Source organism: Spea bombifrons, chromosome 4 (genome assembly GCF_027358695.1).
Source record: "Spea bombifrons isolate aSpeBom1 chromosome 4, aSpeBom1.2.pri, whole genome shotgun sequence".
Classification (NCBI taxonomy): domain Eukaryota; kingdom Metazoa; phylum Chordata; class Amphibia; order Anura; family Pelobatidae; genus Spea; species Spea bombifrons.
In genome coordinates, this window is record NC_071090.1 from 110879866 (window position 1) to 110900971 (window position 21106).

A 21106-nucleotide genomic window follows, 5' to 3' on the forward strand; every position below is an offset into this window, starting at 1 on the left:
AGAAATTTTAGGTTAAAGGGCCGTGCAAGCGACCAATAGGCTCTCGCACGGCCCCTTACCACTGGTTGCTATGCAGAAAGAAAGGAAAAAAAACAAAAAACTTGGGCCCCTGCTGCAGCAGTTAAAAGTCCGTGCCAGCAATCAGCAAAGTCGCTGGTACGGACATTTAACTTAGCATAATAACTTATTATAACTTCGGACACAATGCTGCCCTCTGTTGGTTAGATACATTGAGTAGCATTGTTCCATATGCTTGAAATCCAAAGTTATTATGCTACTTAATGTAAAACCAACAGAGGGCAGCATTCTGTCCGAACATATATTAGCCATATGTGGCAGTGTGTTCATTTGCATTTATTCAAATAAAATATATTCCCATGATCCTTTCGTCTAACAGTTTAATAAAAAAAAACCCTCCAAAATAAATAGAAAAAAAGAGTTTGCAAGTTCGACAGAATTAATGTCTGCGAGTGCGGACATTTAATGTTGCAGCGGGGAGAGCAGCGGATCATGGGAATATATTTTATTTAAATAATTAATAGATGAAAATGAACACACTGCCACATATGGCTAATATATCTTCGGACAGAATGCTGCCCTCTGTTGGTTAGATAGCATAATAACTTTGGATTTCAAGCATATGGAACAATGATACTCAATGTATCTTACCAATAGAGGGCAGCATTCTGTCCGAGAATATATTAGCCATATATGGTAGTGTGCTCATTGGGGGCCTCCTGCTGGCAACCAATAGAGTTGCTCATACGGACATTTGCCGAAGACGAGCACAAAGACGAAGAGCTCCCTGGTGCCCAAGTCTACTGTATACGGGTTGTATGTAGTCGGATATATTGTCTACTCTATTAAACTAGAATTTGTTAAAACGTATTGTTTTAAAATTATTGGCTGTATGGCTTGTAACTCTTCAGGCAAAAAAACAAATACAATGTACTGAATAAAATTTTACAATTATTTTTTTTTTCTTTTCCTATATTTGGTGCCTTTTGTAATTGTAATTTTGGAATTGTAATGTAAATTTTGTCAAGTCCTTTTAAGAGCAGAATGGTGATGGTTAATAGAGCAAAGATACAGTTCAAAAAATATAAAAATGTTCTTATTTTACAGATCCGAGTTCATTCTCATCTCCTGATGTGTCTGTATGTATTAATGTATGTTTGTTATGTATGTGTTAACTGCGCCATTTAAAATGTACAGCGCTGCATAATTTTTTACCAAACTGTTGTTAGAAAGCAATAAGAATAATCTAGAAAGAAAACATATGAATTAGAAAAGCATTTGGTTCTCTTAAAAATACATAAATGATTTTGTTTTAATCAGCTTTTTACCTATTTGGTCACTATTTGGGGTGATAGCAGAGCCTGTTAGCAAACGAGAACATTAACCTAGAAAAAATAATAGGTAAAGACTATGACGGATTTAAAGCTTTATGAAATAGGTATAAGACAAGGCCACGGAGCAATGACTGTTGAAGTTTCGATCTTCCGGCCTGGGCTTGCCCCCCCCATTAACCCCAATAATTTCTTGCTGGAAAATTTAAAAAAAATCATTTTTTGGTCCATTTGCACAAGTCTAATATATAATATAATATAATAATCTATTATATATAACATATCATATCTTCTAATCACTTCTACCCCTACAGAAAGCTCAACCCGCAAATGATGGAGTCTATGTAACCATGGGGGGGGGGGGTAGCAGAAGCATTATTAAGCACTAATCTACATCGACAAGAAAAAGCAGAAGGATTGTTTTTTTTTCCCCTCAGAAGTCTTGAGGTGGTAGCACAACCACCATAACCTCCTGTTGTTGGTGTTTTATGTGACAATGGGTAACCAATCAAACAGCGGCATACATGTTTTTGTGTGCATGTCTTAGTCTTCAGCATGTTCATGTTGGCATTATTGCATTTTACTTTCCATGCGCACAAGGATTCACTACCATCAGAAATATGGAAACATGATATCAAGGCTGGTTTGACATTTGTGCAGACCCCACCGCCTCTAACTTTCAATGCATCACTTCCATGGTCACACGTTTTTCACACAAGATGACTCATTAATGTATGGTTAGAACCAAGTAGGTTCTCATGGTAAACATCTCCACCAGCTGTTCCATGTCTGTCTAGTGCACATATAACATCTACAAGGTAGTATGACTTCTTCTCCTTTGCATTGACACAAGAAGGCCATTAATGGTCAATCTGTAGAAAAAGGCATTAAACCCAACTCAACGGAGGATGTGAGATTTTAACAATAAACCCTGTTTTACTCCAGACTGAAAAAGATTGTATGCCTAACAGAAAGCTCAATGATCAAGGGTAATAAGAATAATGAATGTTATGTTATGAACTCTCATTTTGGCTCATGTTGCTCTGGTAACTTGGTTTCTTAACCTTAGTACAGGTACCAAATATAAGATGTAACCGTGTGCCTGGCATAAATTAAATGGTGCTGTGAAAGTTGATTTGCAGAACATAAATAGTCTTTACTGAAATAGAACTGGACATAGTTCAATCATTTTCCTTTCTTTCTTATCTTCATCTTGGAGGTTCTATCATCATCTGGCCACAAGGAAAGGAGGCATCTCACCAACGCAGTCTTAATCTCCTGGTTCCTGAGGCTGTATATAATAGGGTTGCAAAATGGGGTCCCCAGGGTATATAGGAGAGATATAACCTTATTGACATTAAATGATTGACCTTTGGTGGGAACCATGTAAATTATTATTAGAGTCCCATAGTAGGTACTCACTACAGTCAAGTGAGAGCCGCAAGTGGAAAAGGTTTTCTGCCTTCCCGTGCTGGAGGAAATCCCAAAGATGGTGATAAATATGAAGATATATGTAAAAACGATTAACAAAAATGGGATAAGTGCCACAATAAATACAAGGACAAAGTATACACGATCAATGGAGGTATGATCTGAACAGGACAGTTCTATAATAGGTGCTATGTCACAGAAGTAATGGTCAATAAATTGGGGGCCACAGAACTGTAGGTTATAAAGGAGTACAACAACAAATAATGTTACTATACAAGCCAGAAGCCAAGACCAAAAGACCAGTTGGAGCTGAAGCCTTAAATGCATAACAGAGGTGTAATGGAGCGGCCGGCAGATGGCTAAATACCGGTCATAGGACATCACAGTGAGAAGAAGACACTCAGCAGCAACTGAAACAGCATAGAAGAAAAACTGTGTGATGCAGCCAGTAATAGATATTCTGCTTCCTCCGTTAATGATAAGATGGAGCAAATAAGGAGTAACGTCTGTGGTGAGCAGAATATCAGATAACGATAACTGAGTGAGGAAGAAATACATGGGAGACTTCAGGCTTTGGACCTTCACCACCAACACAATAATCAGCAAGTTCCCGAGCGCGATCAAGACGTAGATCAAAAGGAAAAGCATAAATAGCACGGGGCTGAACATCTGGAGCCCCGGAAATCCCAACATTTGAAATGCGGTCACTTTAGTTTCATTGACTTTAAACATAGTCTAAAAAACAAGAGAAAGAAAGGAAATATATCATGCAGTATGGGCCCGGATGAATACTATTCCCAGCTTTCTTTGCTGCCGATATCAAAGGTGTTCTTTTCGGGAGTTTAAATTTCAGACAAAAATCTAGTTTCCCTCAACATAAGGTGAAAAAAAAATAACCAATGCCCAATGCAACGATCCAAAATCCAAATTTTACGATACATGATTGAGTAGTTTTAGACATGATTCCTTATGTTAATGCATGTGTTAGTACTCTCCATTTACCATTGCCTCAGACAGTGCCCTTAACTCTTAAAGGGCCAAAAGAAAATACATGTTGTATACTTTTTTCAATGGAAAAAAACCAGCATGCTATTTCCTAATACAAACAAATATTGTGTGTCCCTCTAGTAAAATTAGGAGGAAAAAGTAATATTACTACTCAAGTGAAAATTATTAATACTATTATTATTATGATTATTATTGGCAACCAACCTCTAGATGTGATGAAATTGCAAACTATTTATGTCTCACAATCAGCTATAACAAAAACAAAAGTTGGTAAACTTATGCTTAACCTGGTTTTTGCTGTAAAGTCCCCAATAGGAAGATTTAATACTTAAATGAGTGATAAAAACCATTACTATTTTGCGACAGACAGTATATCAGCCCAATTCATTTGTCTTTGCACGATCCATAGGTTTTTATAGATTGTGACATTTACAGGAAGGAATGACATCATTTCTTTGTAAGACCACTAGGGATGCGTATTATACAGAGAGTTCATGTGCAGCTGCAACCAGACTCTTCAACACTAATTGCATGAAAAACTTTTTATACTGATGAAACTTTTCTAATGAGCTGTGACAAAAAATTTGTTTTATAAACTCATCTTCAGAAAGTTTTAACTCTGTAAAGGAGTTCTTAATTCCAAAAAATAGAATTTGCAGAATAAATGCACCCCAGTATTAACAACTAAACATAAAAGGGGCATTTTAAGTTGCATTATTTTTTTTATTTTTGTGTATACGTTTTTAATTTTTATGTTTTGATGATCGGGCATGCGTGTGTGCTTATCGATAATGTCTGAGTAGTTGTCTGTACTTTTTTGGTGCAGGAGTTGCCTAACTTGAGCCAATACCCCATTCGGAACAACACTAGATGCTCCAAGAATCAGTTTCTTATAGACAGAGCAGTCGCCTAAGCCTCAATGTCTAGACAGACCAACCTGAGCACAGCCTAGGTTGACTTCAGGAAAGCCTACGACTCAAGGCAATACACGGATCAGTGAATGCCTACAGCCATACAAAGTCAACACTAAGGACCTTCCTCAAGAACTCAATGGGAGTCTGGAAGCCAACTCAAGACAGAAAGCACAAGTGACCATCAAGTCTGGCATATACCAAGGTGATGCACTGTCCCATGCTGCTGTTCTGCATAGGCTTGAACCCCATGTGAGAAAAGCAACAGTCTACAACACCTGTTATTCCCAGGGGGTCTCCCACCCAGGTACTAACCAGGCTCAACTCCGCCTAGCTTCAGAGATTGGTCAAAATCAGGCATATAGAGGGTGGTATTGCCGCAGGTGTGAAGGCATCTTTTTTTACTCTTCTTTTTTCTGTTGCTGTTTTTTCTGCTTTACTTTGAGTCTCTCCTCCCAGCTTTTTAGGACCGTGCTGTCTCTGCCAAACCACACTCCCAGGAGGACCACTCATGTACAGCTGGACAGCTGTTTCATCCTTAACGTGACTCATCAGCATGAGGTTGTGACGCTGGCTTAATACTTGATGCTTGGGGTAACCAAGAAATACCGTTACATAAGTTATGGTGGGTAAAGGTGATGGAAAACCCTTCCACTAAAATTTAGGGGTATGTAGAAGCATTATTATTAAACACTCATCTACAGACACCAGACAAGCCAGAAGGCTTGTTGTTCCCTCAGAAATCTCATGGTGCTGCCACAACCACAAGGGATTCTGGGTAGGCACATGCAAATAAGGTTTAGAAGTGACATACACCCAGAGCTGTAAATATATGCCTGAAGTACAATTTGTGTGAGAAAAAAAACACAAAGAAAATTACTACCCAAACTTTGACAAAGGCTGGTGGTAGAATTAGGGCATGGAAGAGGTAAACTATCAACATTTCAAATACTCTGGGGTGGAGTTAAACGAAAGGTGTCCTTAGCTATGGCCATACCAACCTGAATGCGCCCGGTTTTGTCTGATTTTGGAAGCCATGCGGAGTTGGGCCTGGTTAGTATCTGTATGGGAGACCGCCTGGGAATATCAGTTGTTCCCTTTACAACTTTACTGGTTGTTTAGGTGCAACTTACATTCCTTTTTCACACGGAAGCATCTTGAAATACCTGTTTGAGATTTGAGAATGTCCACAGCACTAAAACCATCCTTTTTGTTTTGTTTCTAATCTCACTATCATATGGCTGGTCATCACATGTTGCCATATGAATGCTTTAATGTACTTCCTCCTCAACACCTGCCCTTCTTACTAGACTTGTGCATTCGTCTTCGGGCGAACATGAAAACGAACACGAAGAGTGCGTTTTCGTTCTGAAGACATGAAGAAGAGAAGACAGTGCCGGTAAAACGTAGGCGAAGACGAAGACTCACACACGAAGAATCTTCGCCTTCGTCTACTATTCTCCCCGGTCCCTTCCCCATCTAGCCTACCTTATCTTCACAGTATCGCGGGAGTTGACTGAAGTGGAAATCCGCAGGTTCGTCGTCAGGGGTTACAGGGCAGTGTGAATGAGCCTATTGGTCACCTGCAGGGTCTTCCTCTGGCATCAACCAATAGGCTCACTCGCACGGCCTTTTTAACTCCTGATTTCCGCTCCCGTTAACCCCTGTGATGCTGCGTTGGATAACGGGAGCAGAAATCTGTAGGTTAAAGGGCCGTGCAAGCGACCAATAGGCTCACTCGCACGGCCCCTTACCACTGGTTGCTATGCAGAAAGAAAGAGAAAAAAAAATGGGACCCTGCTGCCCTCTATTGGTAAGATATGTTGAGTAGCATTGTTCCATATGCTTGAAATCCAAAGTTATTATGCTACTCAATGTATAACCAATAGAGGGCAGCATTCTGCCCGAAGATATATATTAGTCATATGTGGCAGTGTGCTCATTTGCATTTATTCAAATAAAATATATTCCCATGATCCTTTTGTCTAACAGTTTAATACAAAGAAAAACCCCCAAAATAAATAGAAAAAAAGAGTTTGCAAGTTCGACAGAATTAATGTCCGCGAGTGAGGACATTTAACTGTTGCAGCGGGGAGACCAGAGGATCATGGGAATATATTTTATTTGAATAATTAATAAATGAAAATGAACACACTGCCACATATGGCTAATATATCTTCGGACAGAATGCTGCCCTCTGTTGGTTTTACATTGAGTAGCATAATAACTTTTTCTCAAGCAAATGGAACAATGCTACTCAATGTATAACCAATAGAGGGCAGCATTCTGTCCGAGAATATATTAGCCATATATGGTAGTGTGCTCATTGGGGGCCTCATTGGGGGCCTCCTGCTGGCGACCAATAGTGTTGCTCATACGGACATTTGCCGAAGACGAGCACGAAGACTACACTGATTTTATGTAGTCGGATATATTGCCTACTCTATTAAACTAGAATTTGTTAAAACGTATTGTTTTAAAATTATTGGCTGTATGGTTTGTAACTCTTTAGGCAAAAAAAAACAAAAACAATGTACTGAATAAGATTTTACAATTAAGTTTTTTTTTCCTATACTTGGTGCCTTTTGTCATTGTAATTTTGGAATTGTAATGTAAATTTTGTCAAGTCCTTTTAAGAACAGAATGGTGATGGTTAATAGAGCAAAGATACAGTTCAAAAAATATAATTTTTTCCTTAAGTTCATTCTCATCTCCTGATGTGTCTGAATGTATTAATGTACGTTTGTTATGTGTGTTAACTGCGCCATTTAAATTGTACAGCGATGTATAATTTGTTGGTGCTTTACAAATAAAAGATTGGTTCTCATTGAAATGCAAATTGTTTATTTAAAGCACTGTTTGGGGTATTATCACAATGTTCTGTGGTTAGAAAGCAGTAAGAATAATCTAGAAAAAAATAATTTGCAAAGGCTAAATTCGTGCAATCAGAAATTTTAACAAAATTTGCTAATTTAGTCAGTTCGTACAAATGTCCAAAACGGCACCTCCAATGAAACTTTTATTTGAATTTTGTTGTTGTTGTTTTTTTTTTTTTTTTCCCTCACACGCATTCTTACTCACTCTCTCTCTCTCTCATATACGGACTCCGTTGCAAACTTTCTAAATGTCTCCTTACCTACTCCACGACCGCTTCCATGCACCTGCTTCCTTTCCTGCAGCTCCAAGACTCCCGTTGACTTTTCTTGCTGGAAAGTTTTCAAAAAAATCATTTTTTGGTCCATTTGCACAAGTCTAATATATAATATAATAATCTATTATATATAACATATCATATCTTCTAATCACTTCTACGCCTACAGAAAGCTCAACCCGCAAATGATGGAGTCTATGTAACCATGGGGGGGGTAGCAGAAGCATTATTAAGCACTAATCTACATCGACAAGAAAAAGCAGAAGGATTGTTTTTTCCACTCATAGGTCTGAAGACTAGCCCCATTCTCCTCGGCCCCCTTTACCCTCCCCTTCACCCACCCCTTCCATCACATTTCCCCAGGCTGTGTTCCATTAATGTGCTAACCATATGTGCCATGTCTGGAAATATAATTGTACACTGCTTCTACTGTATATTACTGAGCTTTCCGTAAACTGAAGTCGTACTGTAACGTGTATTGCCCTGAGCTGAGTACTGCTTATCGACTGTCTGAACTAACGTAATTTTGTCAAAACAGGCACAAAATGTTTGTTGTATCATAATCAGTTTTGTATAAATAAACTTAAACACAAAAAAAGCTGTCCATGGGTGGTGATCTGGCTGCTGCACCTCATCCTGAGTTTTGTCTAAAGGCTGTCCTGTACAGCGGGCGATTACTTTCACGGGATCCACATATAAAGTGGATATAGAGGCAAAAGTGGATAATTGTTGACCTTATTTGCATGCGCCTACCCAGAATCCCTTGTGGTTGTGGCAACACCATGAGATTTCTGAGGGAACAACAAGCCTTCTGGCGTGTCTGGTGTCTGTAGATGAGTGTTTAATAATACTTCTACTACCCCTAAATTTTAGTGGAAGGGTTTTCCATCACCATCATATGGCTGGTCATCACATGTTGCAATATGAATGCTTTAATGTACTTCCTCCTCAACACCTGCCCTTCTCACCACAACTTTTGAAACTGAAATGTTATATTGAAGGAGGTGTTATTTCTTTGTCCGGCTACTTTATATACTAGTACAGCATGATAAAAAATATAAAAGCTTTTTATTACCGGCCTGGACAAACATTCTGCTCAGTAAAGGTAACAACGTTTGTCTTACCAGAACAAGAACCTTTGGGAAAACCCATGCACATGGTGAGATATTAGTTCTTCTTTAGCTTCCTATAGACAGAACTGGCACTTACGTGGGTCCATTCGTGTCTATCTGGGTATGTTCATTCAATCCATGCCGTGGTTGGTTTATGTATCTATAGCTTCATATCAGCAACGTTGATTACTGTTTTTGGTCTATTCATTAAGAAGTTGAGTGGCCAGATGAGTTAAAGGTTAAATCAACTGTCTAGACTTGACCCTTAAAACTACCTCCCCCGGGTTGCCCCCCCCATATTAAGATTTTTTACAAAAGATCATTGCATTTGTTAGATCTTTGTTAGATCAGGTTTGATCAACTGTTTTTTTTTCTGTTAGATCTACTCTAAAATAAGCAATATTAACAATCTTTTTCAGCGGGGGCTAACCCGTAACCAGCCCCCCCTTAACAAAAAATTCAACAAAATGTTACTCATTATGACAGCTCTGTGTTAGATCAGGTTTGATCAGACAAAATTTTTGTTAGATCTAGTCTAATGACTAAGATATTGCATACTTAATGCTGCCCCCCCTCAACTGAAATTTGGATTTTTTTTCAATGGATTTTGGTAGATATTTGTTAGATCCGGTTAGATCAACTGTATTTTTCGTTAGATCTATCACACAGGAGGCGGTATTCACAATCCTATGTTGTGTGCGGGGGATGGGAATACATACGAGCTGGTCCCCCTCAACTGAAATTTGGAATTGATGTCCCGCTGAGCTTGATAGACCCTTTTGGAAACTTGGTTGTTTTTTTAAAGGACGCCGCCATCTTGTGTCAAAATTGGAAAAATAGCTAAACTGGATTTTTGGGGGGGGACCAAAACTCTGTTTAACTTCAAGGTTCTCTGCATATGGTGTTCAGCTATTGTGAAGTCCTCAGTGTGCTGCATTGTGTCCCTAGCTCTGTGCTCCTGTCCCTTTGGTTCTCCTGTTTCCGACCCTTGGATTAACCTTTTGTCTGTTGCCTGCTATGTCAACTCTGGACTCTCTCTGGATTAACCCTTTGGCTGCTGCCTACCATACTTGCCAATGAACTAAGTTTGGCTCACTCACTGTTGACATTCTGCTGGTTTTTCAGAAGTGGTCAGAATGTGACCACTTAGATTGTCACATGAGAGCACTGGTTCAGTCTTATAGCATCTAGCGGTATCAGAGTAAACACAGTCAATGGGACGTTTGAAGTAAATCACCTTAAGACACCAACTGTGCATGATGGGGTTAACTTTCTAAGTGTTTGATGGCTGAAGAGATAAGATGGTACTGTGTATAAGGAATCCAGTTTTGCTGTTGCTAGACCCACCATGTAACAAGTCCTTTTACTGTTCTGCCCTCACAATGTCTTTATAGGGCAAGGTTTGGCAGACAGAGAGCAGCTTCTAAATAAAAGGAGGCATGGAGGACTATTTGGACGCTTTAAAAAAATCTTTATAAAACTATACAAAATAAGAATTAGGAAAATATATTATCTGCACAAATTATTAGAACACATATGCATACAAACATGACTATTTAGTCTTGAGCCAATACGAATAAGGTCCTAGCTAGCCTAGATCAGGTCACTTTACTAACAGGGAATAGTATAAAAAAAGCATGAAACAGTACTGGTACAGAAACAGGTTAATAGAAACATGCTGCAATACATCATTTCTCCACTGGGTGGTAGTGTAAGGGTACAACCCAATATAGTACTATTTACAATATGTAGACATATATACAGATATCAGAACACACTGTCTTTAGCAAAAAAACCCAACAACTTCTAAATGAGATGTGATTATATGTTTATAACAAATTGAAATTGCCTCTGAAATGATGCAATTTGTCCCTTTGTTCATTGTCTACACAAGGGTCCTTCCCTGAAAACCTCTGTAGAATATCCATCCCTAGTGACCTCCTACAGAATATCTTGAAAAGGTATAAATATATTCACAGCGCACATAGACAGACTTCATGCATTTAAAATCCATCAGCAGGAGGCAGGTAAGCTCATTACTCAGAATCGTTATGGTTTTTTATTATTGCCTAAGAAGGATAAATGATTGATATTTTACAGATACTTTGGAACGCTACTTAATTAACTATTTTGCTATTTATTGACATATATTATCTATTTTCAACCTTTTTGGCTGATGACATACCCTGCTACTTTCAGCAAATTACAATGACTTTTTTTGTTTGTTTCAGAGAATATTCATGCATTTATTTTTACATAAAAACATCTTAGAGAATCTAATGAACAAGACAACAATCAATGAATTCCGGATTCTGGGATTTGAGAACATTCACAGCCTTAAAACCATGCTTTTTCTTCTGTTTCTAATAATTTACATGTTAACATTATTTGCTAATTTCACAATCATATCGTTTGTCTCCATAAGTCACCATATGCATTCCCCGATGTACTTCTTCCTCAGCCACCTGTCTCTCAATGACATCCTTCTCTCCACAACCATTCAACCTGAAATGCTGCAGATTATATTGAGAGAAGGAAGTTCTATATCCCAAGCTGGCTGCTTCACGCAATTCTACTTTTTCTCTGTGCCCACTGTTAACGAATGTCTCCTCCTCACCGTGATGTCCTACGATCGGTATTTGGCCATCTGTAACCCATTGCGTTATTCCACAATCATGGACCTCAAACTTTGTATTCTTCTTGCAACTTTTTCTTGGGTATGTGGTTTAGTGTTTGCTTTCCCACATATTGTTCTTTTGTACAAGATGACATTTTGTGAGTCAAATACAATTAACCATTTTTATTGTGACCTTCCTCCACTTCTCAGACTTTCCTGTTCAGACACATCAGCTAGTGAAACAGTAAACTTTTTCAACTCTATCCCTTTAGTATTTCTACCTTTTATTTTTATTTCTTTATCTTATATAAACATCATTGTCGCCATCCTCCGGATCTCTACATCAGCTGGAAGACAAAAAGCCTTCTCCACCTGCAGCTCCCACCTGACCGTGGTCTGTATGTATTATGGGACCTTGGTGTTTAACTATGTGATTCCATCTAAAGGACATTACTTAGGGTTACAAAAAATGATATCTGTGTGTTATACTATTATGACCCCGCTATTAAACCCACTTATATACAGTGTAAGGAATGAAGAGATTAAAAAGACAATAACAAAAATGATTTTCCGGAAAAAAAATATAAATTAAAAACTATGTACAATGAACAGACTCCTAGTTCAATATAGCGTCACCAATTTATGTATGAACAACAATGCTTTTTTCCTTACACGTGGATATTAAGAAAATAAAATACATTTAATAGAGATACAATTAACATAATATAGAGATGATTGGATTATCTTATTATATTTATCTCTGTTTATCTAGCAAAAAAAATATATGCAGCAAGGGTTAACAGTATGAGCTGTTTAACCCCTTAATGACAAAGCCCGTACATGTACGGGCTCAAAATGCATTGTTTTCAATGGGTTTAGGGACCGTCCATTGTCCTTAAGGGGTTAATAAATATACATAAGTCGGTCATGTGATATCTCAGTTTAGGCTTTAAGCTTAATATTTTCTAAGTCCGTGTGAAATGAATGGAAAAAATGTAAATAATTTTAATAATTGACCAATGGTTTATCAAAGTAAATAAAAATTAATATTACAAATTATCCAGGCTTTCTCTATTGCTAATACAGCCTTCATATGAGGCCCTCTCTTTCCTCTTACTCCCTCCCTTTCCATATAATTTCAACCCAGTCTCTTAATGTCTAGAACGCATCTATTTCCACATCTGTTCACTAAACTGAGAGCAGTTGCGAATTAAAAGTCCAACTCACAAATTCACGAAAGCCAACTGGAATTAGCACTCACAGGAGAGAAAAACCTTGCATGCACTCACATGTAGGAGGTGTCAGTATATGAGAGTTTTTAAAAGCAGAAAACCTAAGCAGGTTGCTTGCAAGCAAAGAGATGTTGGAAATCTTTAAAGACTGGGTTGTTTTTTTAAATTTTTGTACCCTTTGTAACATTTCTGCTGTGCTCAAAATATATATTTTTTTAAAATCTGACCATACTGCCTCCATGTCCTATTTGTTACATTTTTTAAGCCAGTCAATGAAATTTACTCCCATCAAACCCTATATGTTTGAAAACTAGCCACCTTGGGAATACTGGGAATAGGGTGAGGGATTCATTTTTTAAAAAAAATATTTAATCCTTATCCCCATTAGCAGGAAATTGGGGAGAATGTTCTTAAGGGAAATATATAACCCTTCATTGTATTCTTCTTGTAACTTCCTCTTGGGTGTGTGGAATACTTCTTGTTTTATCACATATGGTCCTTTTTCATAAAATGACCTTTTGTGGGTCAAATATAATTAACCATTTTTATTGTGACCTTCTTCCACTTCTCAGACTTTCATGCTCAGACACGCAAATAGTCATTGCTGTAGGCTCTATCCCAATATTATTTCTGCCAGTAATTGTTATCTCTGTAACTTATATAAATATCATTCTCGCCATCCTCCAGATCTCAACCTCAACTGGAAGACAAAAAGCCTTCTCCACCTGCAGCTCCCACCTGACCGTGGTCTGTATGTATTATGGGGCGCTGGTGTTTAACTACGTGATTCTGTCTAAAGAACAGTATTTAAGATTACAAAAAATGGTTTCTGTGTGTTACACTATTGTGTCCCCACTGTTGAATCCTGTTATATACAGTCTACGGAATTAGAAGATTAAAATGACAATAAGAAAACGTGCATTTATGAATAAAAACCATGTATGATTTACCACTAAGAAAGCCAAGTTAAATGCACAAAAGGTACAGAAAGGGGAGCAGACCCTAAAAAGCATTCAGAGTCTGACCAATAGGTACACACAACAAAGGAAATGATCAGTGAATACCCAGCCATAAATATTGGGGATTTTGTCAAACTATATGGCCATTAGCTCGCCACTACGTCAATTTCATCAAATCCTATCTAATTTTTTATGGCTGTATTACTTGTGAAGGAGCTAAATCAGTTGGACTGCACTGCCATTAACCCACTGAGACTCTCATGCAATTTAAAGCCCTCCACACAGGTATCTCATTAATGGTGCCCAGAGAAGACTTTAAATTGCTCCGTCCTCCCCACAGACTACAATAGTGATCTGCTGGTGGGTTGAATCAAATACTGAGACGTGTGCAAAGGAGGACCTGATGGAGAACTGTGTGTGGTTTGCTGTGTCTATGGTATGCATATTAACCACTTGTAATGTTTAAATATTGGTGTGTTTTCAATAAAAATGGGTCATGTTTCCACCTCAACATGAGTGCTGTCTGATGCTTGGGGTGGGCTGCTATGATACCTTAAGTAAGCTTCGGCTAGCCACAGTGCCAGCGCAGCTCCGGTTCAGTGGCGTCCCCACTTCTCTCTACAACGCTGGTTCTGTCTGGCACTGAAGGGGTTAATCGCTGGTGTCCTGACAGGAGGAAGCAACGTTTGGCAGGAGTACCCAGTCGGGGTACAGAGCGTCCCACCATAGTCTTTAAGTACTGAGTCTACTTTCTGTTTATTCTGTTTTTTCCTCTCCTTTCCACCGCTCACTGCTTTCATTTGCATTTTGTTTCTCACTCCTCATTCATGCACAAGAGCTCTGACAGCAACTCCATCATTCCCTGCTAACTGCCAGTATGGATGTCTGGTCTACGCTCAGTAAACACCATTACTGTCTACTGTTTTATAGATTTCTGTGGCGTTTCTGCACGTGTGCATTTGGTGGTTTCTCTAAGCAAGCTGCATCACCTAACACCTGACTTGCCGGGAAACTGCCATCTGCGCATGTGCAGACAGGATTTACAATATAGCATAAAGATGGTACTTGATGGTACTGATATGAAATATCAGTGATCAATCTTCTTTAACCCCTTAATGACAAATGCATTGTTTTCAATGGGTTTAGGGATTGCCCATTGTCCTTAAGGGGTTAAAATATTAGTTTATTTTGCTGTTTATAATTATTATTGTCAAATTGTATTGATGCCCATCATACCTCTACTGAGATTTTCCAAGAAACTTGTACAGAAGGCCCCCAAATTATTTCAGAGCTTTCCTTTTGTTTTTGGCACATTCTTTGTAAGACAATGAATTTAATTTCCAATCCATTTCCTCTCCCTCGGTCATGTCTGTGCCTCCTGCCCTTATTCCCTTAGGGTTCTCTGTGCCACCTGCTCTTGTCCCCATAGTCCTCTCTGTACCCATTACCCACAGTCTTCACTCCCCTTCTTGCCTCGTCCGTACCCTTGTCCACTTCCACTGCCTTGTACCTACCCCACCACTTGCTCACCCATCTTCTCCAGCCATTGTTTGGTCTCCTATGATCTGTCTGTGAAGCTGCAGAGAAGATACTGACGGGGAGTGCGCAGCTGCAGAGAATATACTGACAGAAGAGGAAGGATGGGGTGCAACAAAGGGAGAGAGTCCATGTGTGAGAGAGAGTGTGCAGGTGCAGTTTAAAAACTGATAGAAGAGATAGGAGGGAGAAGGAATGCGTGTAGTGTACACAATTCCTGCAATAGAAGCTGCCCTATCAAATATAATCCTTGCTTGTCTGTAGAGGTAAATGATTGCATAGTTTTACAGGCACTGAAATGGTTAATTGTCATTTGAATATAAATTATGCCACGTTAGGTAGTTTTTAACTTTTTATAGGATGTATTTGTTTGATAACATTTGTTTCCCTGTCCATAATGTTTAGTTTAGCTGCAATAACCAGAAATACCAATAACAAAAGTTATGGTGGGGTAAAGGTGATGGAAAATCCTTCCAGTTAAAATTAAGGGCGTAGCAGAAGAATTATTAAGCACTCATCTACATCTACCAAATAAGGCAGAAACCTTCTGCTGCTGCCACAACCACAAGGGATTCTGGGTAGGCACATGCAAATAAGGTCAACAATGATCACCTTTCACCTCTATATCCACTTTAGACAGAACTCAAGAGAGAGGTTCAGTAGCCAGATCACCACTCATATATATATAGTTTTTTATGAGAAAGTCCTATAATTCTATCGCTTCACAAAAATTCCTGCATGGAAAGAGTTAAAATATTGGCATTATAAATTCCCATAGGGCAACGTCATCTGCATGATGGCACTTGTGGTTGCTCTTCGCTTCACAAAAATTCCTGCATGGAAAGAGTTAAAATATTGGCATTATAAATTCCCATAGGGCAACGTCATCTGCATGATGGCACTTGTGGTTGCTCTTCAGAGCAATCACAAGGCTATCGGGGTAGGGGGTTGTGTTACTACATGCCTCGATATCGAGGCATGTCAGCAACATCGTTTATCGATTCCGATCGCTTCCTAAGCTCTTTTAGACGGGCGCCGCCGCACCGATCATCATTCTTTTTGTGGGGAGGGCTTTCCTCCCCGGATCCACGGTCAGCCTCACTAATGTGTCAAGGAGTCGTGCATAAAATAAAAAATGTGTCTATGGCTCTATCACTAGTCATAGAAGACACACTTTATTGAAGGACTGTAGGGAGGCAGATATTATATGTTGTGTGATTTTTCAGCTCATCTCAGTCATTTTCAGAAAATTATGTTTTTATGTTTTACATGGAGTTATTAGCAATAATAATAAAGAAAGAAGAATAGATTTTACCGATTTTCCTGTTGAGGATTGTGTGATCAAGGTCTAAAGATTAAGAGACAATTTAACCCTTTCTGGTCCTATGACATAATAGATTCGACAAAATATTTCACCGCTTGTTGTCCAATGTCGGATTTACTAGATGACCACTAGGTGTCGATATTGTAGAAAATATTTTTTACAGCATGTGGTTCAATGTTGGATTTCCTAGTGACCACTAGATGTCGCTATTTTAGCACTCCCTGTAGAAGCCAACCAGGCAAATCAAGCTGATTGCCAAAGAGGTGATTTTCCAGAGGAACGTCCAATTTTTGGGCCTCTTTTCAAAAGACATTCCAAAAGTAGTGTTTGCTTGGTTGCTTTTTGCTAATTGAGTGTTTTAGCCCAGAGCGATCAGTCGATCTCGTATGTCGGGCAACAAACTAGAGTCATAATGAGGGCTCTCTGAACCTAGTTTGCAGCCACCAAAACCAGCCAGTGCTACTGCCAGATGTGCCAGTGGCCTAATGGATAAGGCACTGGTCTCCTAACCCAGGGATTGTGGTTTTGAGTCCCGAGCAAGAGAGTAGTTCGGCACAATGTGACGCGCTTCCCATGACATCCACCAATACGCAAAGTTTTTTTTATGCCACAAATCCATTCCACTCGAAATCCATGTCCCAAAACCACCCCTTTAAGCATGGCTCTACAAGCTTGCATGGGGATCACAAAGCTTTCCAGACGCCTATTTTGAAAGAAAAAACAGACAATTGGCTTGTGGACTGAAAAGGATTCAAGCGAACTTTGGTCAAGCTACCTTTCTTAATGTGCAAGAAGCCTTTTCATCAATTTTCGCTGTCCCACAGAGGAGCGTTAAGTTTGCAAGTGACAAAACAAGAAAACCGAGTGTAAGCTGACACCAGCACGAAGCTCCAGTGGCGCAATTGGTTAGCACGCGGTACTTATAAGGCAGTATTTGTTGAGCAATGCCGAGGTTGTGAGTTCAAGCCTCACCTGGAGCGCTTCCCTTTAAGCTTTCAAGTTTTATTTGAAAGATTTTTTTAAGGGATAATGTGCAGGAATATATTTTCTCCAATATTTTCATTAGTAGACGTTAACACGGCTTAATGAAGCACTGACCGCGGTTAAGAACTGCTGGGAGAGTTCATGGTTTCAAATCGGGTGACAGCGATTCCCTGGTGGTCTACACATGCTCAGTAGGTAAGAATTGGCTATATTATTATTACAGAGTGATTGTGAATGTGATTTTAGTGATGTAGATGAGTTTCATACAATGAAAAAATATTAATACATGGTTTTAGAATAGTATTTATTAATTGCTTTATAGTTATAAGGAAATAAAATTGTTTGGTATAAAAATTCAAAGTCTGTGATTTTTTGGGAATATATATACTAAGGATGGACATTTTGAAGAAATAGTTAGAGCCATTGTGAGTTATTGCATGGAGAATTATTTACAGATTTAAGATTTTATCCCAAAAAGGCTTAGTGTTTCAGGAAATGTATATGAATAATGACATTTCAAGACATAGCTCTATATGCATTAAAAATATAGAAAAAACTATTTAGTATGTATCGTGTTTTATTTCTTGGATGATCCTTTCCTTCAGCAAAAGAAGATGACTGATGGCTTTGCTGATCATGGGTGCTGTAAGAGTTTTTTCCACCAGAGGTTTTTTGCCCTTTCAGGTCCAAGGGGTAGATTGTGATTTTTGCCGTCACCCAGACTTTGAGGTAAGGGGGAAGGAAATGAGCTCCAACTCGCCTGCATTTTACAGGTTAATTAATAGGTGATTCGCTCTCCTGCATGCCAGTGTATGGAAGTTTTTTTTTATTTTTAAGTGCATATGTGGGCTTTTGACAAAAATGTATAAATTGAATACCCAATAGACTTTATTCTAAACTCTTTTGAGGCCATTTATAATAAACTTTTTCAAGTTTATCTTAATATCGTCATTTCGAAGGCTATATATAATGGGGTTAACAAATGGGCAAAGCACTGTATACAAAAGAGATAACAATTTATTCATGTTAAATGATTGTTTTTTGGAAGGAGCGAAATAAACTATAATTACAGTCCCGTAGTAGGTGCACACTACAGTCAGGTGAGAGCTGCAGGTGGAGAAGGCCTTCTGCCTCCCAGCGCTGGAGGAGATACCAAGGATGGTGATGACAATGGAAACATATGTGAAAATTATAAAGAGGAAAGGAATGGTTACAAAGGGTATGCCCATGATAAAATCTATGAGTTCAGCAGCAGGATGCTTTGTACATGAGAGCTCTAGTAGAGGAGCGAGATCACAGAAATAATGGTCAATGACATGACCGCAGAACTGTAACACTGAAACCGCAGGGGCAACCATAAATGTTAGTAAACATGGTATAAGCCAAGAATAAATAATAAGTTGAACATTTAGCCTAAAATCCATGACAGAAGTGTAATGCAGAGGGCGGCAAATGGCTAAATACCGGTCGTAGGACATAATTGCAAGAAGGAAACACTCTGAAGCTAGTGAAACACAATAAAAATAAAACTGGGTGATGCAGCCTGAAAGAGATATTGTGCTTCCTCCATTAATTATAACGTGAAGCATGTTGGGAACTATAACTGTGGTCAGAAGGTTGTCGCTCAATGCCAGCTGAGTGAGGAAGAAATACATGGGAGATTTCAGGCTATCAAACTTTGCCACCAATATAATAATCAGCAGGTTCCCGACTAACGTCAAGATGTAGATCACAAGGAACACAACAAATATTAAAGCGTTAAACATCTGAGGATTCTGAAAACCCAACAGCAGAATCTCGGTCACTTTGGTCTGGTTTATTTCAAACATATAGATCAAGAGAGGAGATATAAATATCTGACAGATTTTACAGAAACAGGCACATAAGGGTTAATTGTTTCTTCTCGGTGCTTCAGCTCTATCTTAATTCTGCAGTTTTTTTACCTCATAGAGACAAGTTGATATTTTTTGTAAAAACCCAAATCAATTTTTAAGGAAACTAAAAGTTCTATAAGCAGTTAATCTGAGTGTTTAACGTAAAGACGAAGTAGTAGGTAGAGATGGTATTACAGTGACCCAATAGCGATGAAAGTCCAAAGGTTTGTTCTCAGGTTATGCAGTTCTCTTCACACTGAACTTGGAGCTTCAGTGAAATCAGAGATATTATATATGTACAGATTCAAATATAACCTACAAAGAAGAAAAATAACATATTTTAGCTAAAAGAATTTAGTTAGTGGTAAACCTCGAGTTACATACAGTAAAATCTCAGCTATTATATATAAATGCGTAAAACACTAGTGTATTATTGACAGACATTATTTCAACCCACTTGGTCAAGTCTGTAAAAGTTGAGTAGAGTGGGGATTTACGAGTTGCAGACGAGGACATGAGAGGTGGAAGTTGGAAATGACACCAATTTTGGTTGGGAATGCCAAAGAACAGGTCGTATGCCTCATTTGGCACCAGTCAACATTATGGTCTTGAAATACTGACAAAATATATGCATTTCAAAGTAAGATTTAAAAAAGGGAGTATCAGGGACATTTTGTAGACACAAAGCACTCAGAAGAAAAATATTGGAAATAATTAAAATATATCTACTGTACCTTCCTATTATCACTCTATCACCTAACTAGACATCAAGACATAGATAATTAGGTATATAAAATATTTAAAAAATATATCAAAAGTCATTTAGTATTCTTGTTTGCTTTTTTCGAAGAGCTTTAGAAGCCTTTAGAGCTTTGGAAAACTTACCAGCCTCGTCCACCTTGTTATATCACCATATAAGAGGATTCAGGTTTTGATCTAACCGAAGCAAGGTTGAAATAATTTCCTGATAGGACCCCACACTGTCTCTGTAGAAGACATACCGGGCAATAAACAGACATCGCCTGCTTTAGAGGTTTTTATAATGTTAAAAAACCATGACGTCCTTTCTCTGTAAGGACCCCGGGGATGGGCATCTCTCAGAGAACTCCAGGGAAGAGGCCTGATTGCAGCAATACTGGGATTACACATCCCTCTGTGTATTAACTATTTTTAAGTTAAAGTGACTCAAGTTCATTGGATTTGGGATTTTTAAATCAAATTCATGCATCTTCCAGGAAAATAGAGAATATTTCACAAATCCCAGCTCACTTTGTATAGTAATAGAGAACCCCACTGACCAATAACCTGAGCAGAAAGTTATAAGAGAACACAAAACTCAACCTAATGTAACATTAGGAAAAACCTAGTATAAAGGGATGGGCATTTTATTTAATTTAGCGCTAATTACTATTTATTTAGGAAGGGTCAAGTGATGCTTTACAGGATGGAAGCCTTGACAGGCAGTCAATCAACTTAAGGTTAACTAGATTGAGCTGACTCAACCCCAATTGCATACCCTCAGACTCTAACACTTGCAAAACAAGTTGTACATTCACTTGAGTGTCTCACCTTCTGGCATTTGAGTTGAGGGGATTTAAAATAAATACAATTCCCTTTG

General features: G+C 38.5%; 1 protein-coding gene and 1 non-coding gene across 2 annotated transcripts; both read left to right on the forward strand.

The window, feature by feature from the left end:
- Positions 1-11241: 11241 nt before the first annotated feature.
- On the forward strand, positions 11242-12129 carry LOC128491720 (olfactory receptor 5V1-like; the record flags this gene model as incomplete). The annotated part of the gene is made up of 1 exon (XM_053464033.1): positions 11242-12129. A coding segment is annotated over exon 1 (888 nt), but the record flags the coding sequence as incomplete, so codon positions are not given.
- Positions 12130-17517: 5388 nt separating this feature from the next.
- TRNAI-UAU (transfer RNA isoleucine (anticodon UAU)) lies at positions 17518-17610 on the forward strand. Its single transcript is given in 2 exon segments — positions 17518-17555; positions 17575-17610. It is a non-coding gene; the product is annotated as a tRNA-Ile (tRNA).
- Positions 17611-21106: the final 3496 nt, after the last annotated feature.